Source organism: Arachis ipaensis, chromosome B02 (genome assembly GCF_000816755.2).
Source record: "Arachis ipaensis cultivar K30076 chromosome B02, Araip1.1, whole genome shotgun sequence".
Lineage (NCBI taxonomy): Eukaryota > Viridiplantae > Streptophyta > Magnoliopsida > Fabales > Fabaceae > Arachis > Arachis ipaensis.
The window spans coordinates 81,088,773-81,093,795 of NC_029786.2; the positions used below are offsets into that span (position 1 = coordinate 81,088,773).

A 5,023-nucleotide genomic window follows, 5' to 3' on the forward strand; every position below is an offset into this window, starting at 1 on the left:
TCGATATTGACGATACAAACAATTTCATTTTATTATTATTAAAATTATTTGTATTTAATATGTTAATACAGGCTATTTTGATGAAAATCGTAAATTTTATTAAAATTACTTATATTTATATTATTTTACATTCTTATTTTTGAAGAACTATTTTTAAAAAATAAAATTAAATAAATTACTTTTCAAAAGTCACTTCCGATTTATTTGCATTCGTTTACCAAAACATTACCAAGAAACAAAATGCAATGTATTAACCAAAATTTAATAGGACAACCATTTAAACATAAAAAAAAAAGGAAGCATAACAAGGCGTAGCAATAACCAGGGGTGGCACAGCCCTAAATCTGTCGGCCCAGTCCGCGTAACCCGCCAAAAAAGGCGGGTCAGACTGGAAAATTGGGATCATCAAATAGCAAAAGTCCGCATAACCTGCACCGTTTAAATTGCGGGTTTTGGCGGCGCGGGGCGGGCTTCTCCGCTGGGATTAGTATTTTTTTGGCAAAGGATACTTTTACAATTTTTTTTGCCAAAATCCAACTTTTCCCAACCCAACTTATAAGAGAATGAAGATGAAAATTGAATGTTTTGGATTATGTTTATTTGGTTTGAGACAATATTTATAATTATGTTTTGGATTATGTTTATTTTACTTTGGGAACAATATTTATAATTATATTTTGGATTAAAACTTGGTTTATAATTTTGTTTATTAAATATTTATAATTACAAAAACTTTAATGTTTGTGAATATAAAAATTATAATTTGTTTATACCTTTAGAAATTATAATAATTAAAAATAAAAAACAGAAAAATTTTTTTTATACCTTTATATATATTATTTAACAATTAAAAGTAGAAAAAAAAAAAGATGTTTGGCGGGCTTAGTCCGCCAACCCGCCGTTAAGCGGGGCGGACTGAGATTTTGAAACCGCCTCACTAGGCAGGGCGGGACGGGACGGGCGGGCTTCCCCGTTTGCCACCCCTAGCAATAACAAAATAGCTTGTTAACGAAAAGTTAGGTGAGTAAGTTCAACTTCCATTGAAGAAAATTACTCCATCTGAATAAAAATGGAATATTGATTCAGCACAATCATTTCAACTCACAACAGCCTACTACAAAATTACACATTAAACCAACAAAAATTCAAAACAGAAAATTCCTATGACACAATGAACTGCTCCAAATCCACAAAAATCTACTCTTGCCTACTGAAGAAGGCCACATAAGCATTAATCAAACCAGATACCAAATTCAAGTTCTGAACAATGGAAGTTAAGGAAAAATCTATTTGTTTTCCAGAGTTTGGGCGACTCAAAGCATGCAGTCGGTTCTTGCAGGCAGCCTCCTGAAGAAATTGAGTGGCACGGAAGGAAGCTTGTGGCGGAACCTTGGATGTCGCAAGACATAAATTCCAGCCAGGAGGGCAACAACTTGGAATGGCGTGACATACAGTACAATGGCAGCGACAAGACAGAAAATCACGAAAAGGGCGGTTGCTCTTGGATCTCTCCAGCTGAGCAAAGACTGCAGCCTTTCCCCTTGAGTCGCTAGGTCACCTACAACAGTCTGTATCCTCCCAGCAATACTTCTGAGCCGATCATATCGCATCCTCACAATGTCAGAAGGCTTGGTGGTTGGGAAAGTGTCGAATTCTTCGTCTAGTTCGTCGGGGTGAGCCGAATCTGCGTGAGAGAGACGGGTGTCCATGTGAGGAGGGTGCCTCGGCCGCCATCTATAGTACCAAACTCCGATCAAAAAGAGGTAAAGGAATATGGTGGGTAAGATAAGCTCAGGGTACATAACCAATATGATAAACAAGATATGTATCAGAACCGTTGTGATGGGGTTTTTCCAATTGCAAATCTGATCAAACCATTTTCCCACAGCAATCAATCCACTCAAAACTCCCATGATCCTGAAAAAGTTGGCCTTACTTCTTCTCATACTCCACATGTGGGAACCAACATCCAACATGTATTCCACTATCTCCTTTCTCAACGGCGGCTCGGCACGACTAAGCCTCATCGAAACAATCTGAGTCGCTTGATGCCTCAAACTGTCGAGCTGGCTGACAGTCAAGGGGTGAATGTAATGCATCTTAGGAAGCAGTGGTTGTGAATACATGTGCATCATGTTAAGCAAAGAGGAACAAGTAAACCTCACAGCCAAGTGAATTTCACCCATTTTCTTCACCCCATTCGGGTAAAGAACTAGAAGAGGATACGAATGCGTATACACACGATCAGTCTCAAGGGTGGAAAGACGAATCCTTACCTTTCCGATCCTTGAATCTCTTGCCCCTCCACCCTTATCACCACCATGCAAGTGACAGTTATCAAAGACACCAATTGTAATGACAGTGCAGGGATCAAAAACCTCCCAAGTATATTGCTCGTTCCATCTCGGTGCAAAGCTATCAATGATTGTCCTCGTCCGCACCCACTTTTGCCCATATTTTGCTACACAATATGAATCCGTCGTCCCCCTACCATCTTTCGTTTTCATTGGCATCAAACCCTGAGCATTTAATATCCCCAATTCAAGAACTCCAATACTGGATTTCCATAGTTGTTTTGCTGTTGGCCGAAGATCACTGCTGTAGTGAGTTGATTCATCCAAAACATGATAACCACCTTCTAGGCAGATCCTCACATGAAGCCTGCTTGCAAACTTGATTTCCTTCTTCTTGTCCCCTTCCATGATTACAACATGTTTTTCGAGATTAACCCACCTAGTGTTCACTGGTTTGTGATCGAATCTCCTGTCTACCATCTGTAACGGAATCATACACCTCCCCAATACTTCCTCTTTGTTAGGGGCAACTCTGTCTTCCACACTCAAAATCAGTGGCTCCTCAAATGGTTCCGCGGCCACAAACATTAAATCCTCATTCCACATTGGATTGATAGTTCTGCTCTGGGAGATTCTAGTCCTCAATGCCTGATTTCCCAGAATTGCCTTCACAAAAACTTCAGGGTATCTACCCTTGTCGCTCGGCTGCAAGTCTTGTGCCTCTATCAAATTAACCCTCAAATACCAAAGCTTAGGAGACAGATACACTTTCGATCGAATGTTTGCAAGAGCATCAGCTCCACTAACGGTGGCTGCATCCGAATGCCATGCTTCAGGAAATGCTTCATCAGCTTGAGTACCCATCCAAACAGCCAACATTAACTCGCCCTTCGCCTTGTTGCCATTTTTGTCCTCTAGCCTATACCACTGCGGCGCAAGAGGGCTATCTGGAGGAACCCTCTTGGGTATCTCATTGAGGTCAAACCAGACACGACCAATGAAGTCATCCTTCACCACATCCTTATCCTTGACAGTAACCTCCAGCGTCGAAGCCTGAATCCGGTCTTTCGAGAAGGCGAAGACCTGGTTCCATTCAGGATTAGTCTTCTTCTCGAAATGCCGGGTGGTGCCTTTGTAATTTCCCAGCCTCACTTCTACATAAGGGTCACAACTGCCAGTGAGATCCTTAGCAGGCAAGTCTTTCGCCTTTGAAACCCTCACATAAAGGTACTGCATTTGCTCAACAAGATCATAGGTGCTGGTAAGCTTGTCTCCGGAGACCTTCCCACCTCCGAGGTGGGGCTTTGTCTCCTTCAACAGAAAGTCCTCCGGCGGTGCCCTCTGCATCTTCTTGCTTCAAAACAACAAAAAACACCGACTCCAAATTACAGAAGCTGCTTCACTTCACAACAATTTCAACTATTGAATATTCCAATCTTAAAGTACACACTTTTGAATAAAAAACTGAATACAACGGGTATCAATTCTTCAGCACCCTGAAAAAAGGGAACAAAAACAAAAACACACTAGTCAAATAGCCGTTACAAGTCACCTAAATATTGGGGAAAACATTAAAGTACTCAAACAACACAACATTTGAAATCCACGAACATAGATCTCTGATTAATCTATGAGTTAAAGATACTTACAAGTGAAGTGACCTTGACCAAAATCAAAGAGCTTTTTTACTTCAACTCAACCCCTAGATCCGATTTGTTCACACTGAAAGAATGCGAAATCACAGCACCAAAATAAATAGGAATTATTATTACAAATTGATGAGATTCGACATGCACAAATAAACAATCTGAAACCTAGAATGTTGGTGGGGTGGTTGTTGCCGACAGAATGTAGCATGTGATGAATGAGTAAAGCTTCAAATTCTCAAACTTTCCACATTCCTAGACATGCCCTTTAACTCAAATTCACTTTTCTCTCTCTCTCTCTCTCTCTCTCTCTCTCTCTCTCTCAGAAACAACTTTAAAAAGTAATAACAATAAAACTTGAGATATTTCGAGGAAGAGAAGAAAGTAATGGATTTTAATGGTTAATTTTGTGAAGGTAAATAATATGGTTGAAATGAGAAATAGAACTAACCAAAGAAACGTAGTTAAGACTTAAGAGGGCATTGAAGGAAGAACTGAACCGGCGAGTAACCATGCTTTAATGTTTTCTTTTGTACCTTTTTTTTTCTTTTCCTTTTTCTTTTTTTCCCCTTAGCTTAAGGATATGATGAATCAATGCAAATATACGCTGAAGCTTCTCTCTCTCTCTCTCTCTCTCTCTCTCTTTTCGTTTTGTTGGACCTCTGATGCGTATAAAGAACAAGATGCGCTCCCACCTCACACGTGTGCCACGTCATGTTCGTGTCTTACCAATGAATCAATGATCCATTGATCCCTATCCTAAACATACAGTAAATAAATTACAAAATTATTATATTCTATTCCAATTATAAATTTTTATATCGTTTTTGCTAACAAGTGACTTGTTACTGTTAGATATCTTATTTCTTATTATAGACAATTTTAATTGAAAAATAAAAAAATTAATTTTAAAGACATGTATAATGTATAAAAAGGTTAAAATTTTTCTAATAAAATTTAGCTTAACAAATATCTTTATCTACAAAGATAAATAAACATTTTAATATTTTACGAGATAAGTCAATATAATTAATGTTGCCTTGTTGTTTAATGTTTTGGGTTTTATGGCATAAAGATGAATCT

The 5,023-nt window shown here is 38.7% G+C and overlaps 1 protein-coding gene across 2 annotated transcripts; it reads right to left on the reverse strand.

Annotated features, from left to right (window-relative positions):
• Positions 1,022–4,592, reverse strand: LOC107625533 (FT-interacting protein 1). Of its 2 annotated transcripts, none has more exons than XM_016328185.2 (3): positions 4,392–4,592; positions 3,944–4,016; positions 1,022–3,790 (listed from the first exon to the last, which is right to left on the reverse strand). In XM_016328185.2, exon 3 carries the CDS (start codon positions 3,639–3,641, stop codon positions 1,314–1,316), a length of 2,328 nt encoding a protein of 775 aa, XP_016183671.1. In that variant the 5' UTR covers positions 3,642–3,790; positions 3,944–4,016; positions 4,392–4,592; the 3' UTR covers positions 1,022–1,313. The 2 variants fall into 2 exon arrangements, with proteins under 2 accessions (XP_016183671.1, XP_016183672.1); XM_016328186.2 differs by lacking the exon at positions 4,392–4,592 and adding an exon at positions 4,109–4,381.

Bases quoted from the DNA above. Each gene is read 5' to 3' on its own strand.
- LOC107625533 (XM_016328185.2), bottom strand. From the start codon at position 3,641: ATGCAGAGGGCACCGCCGGAGGACTTTCTGTTGAAGGAGACAAAGCCC.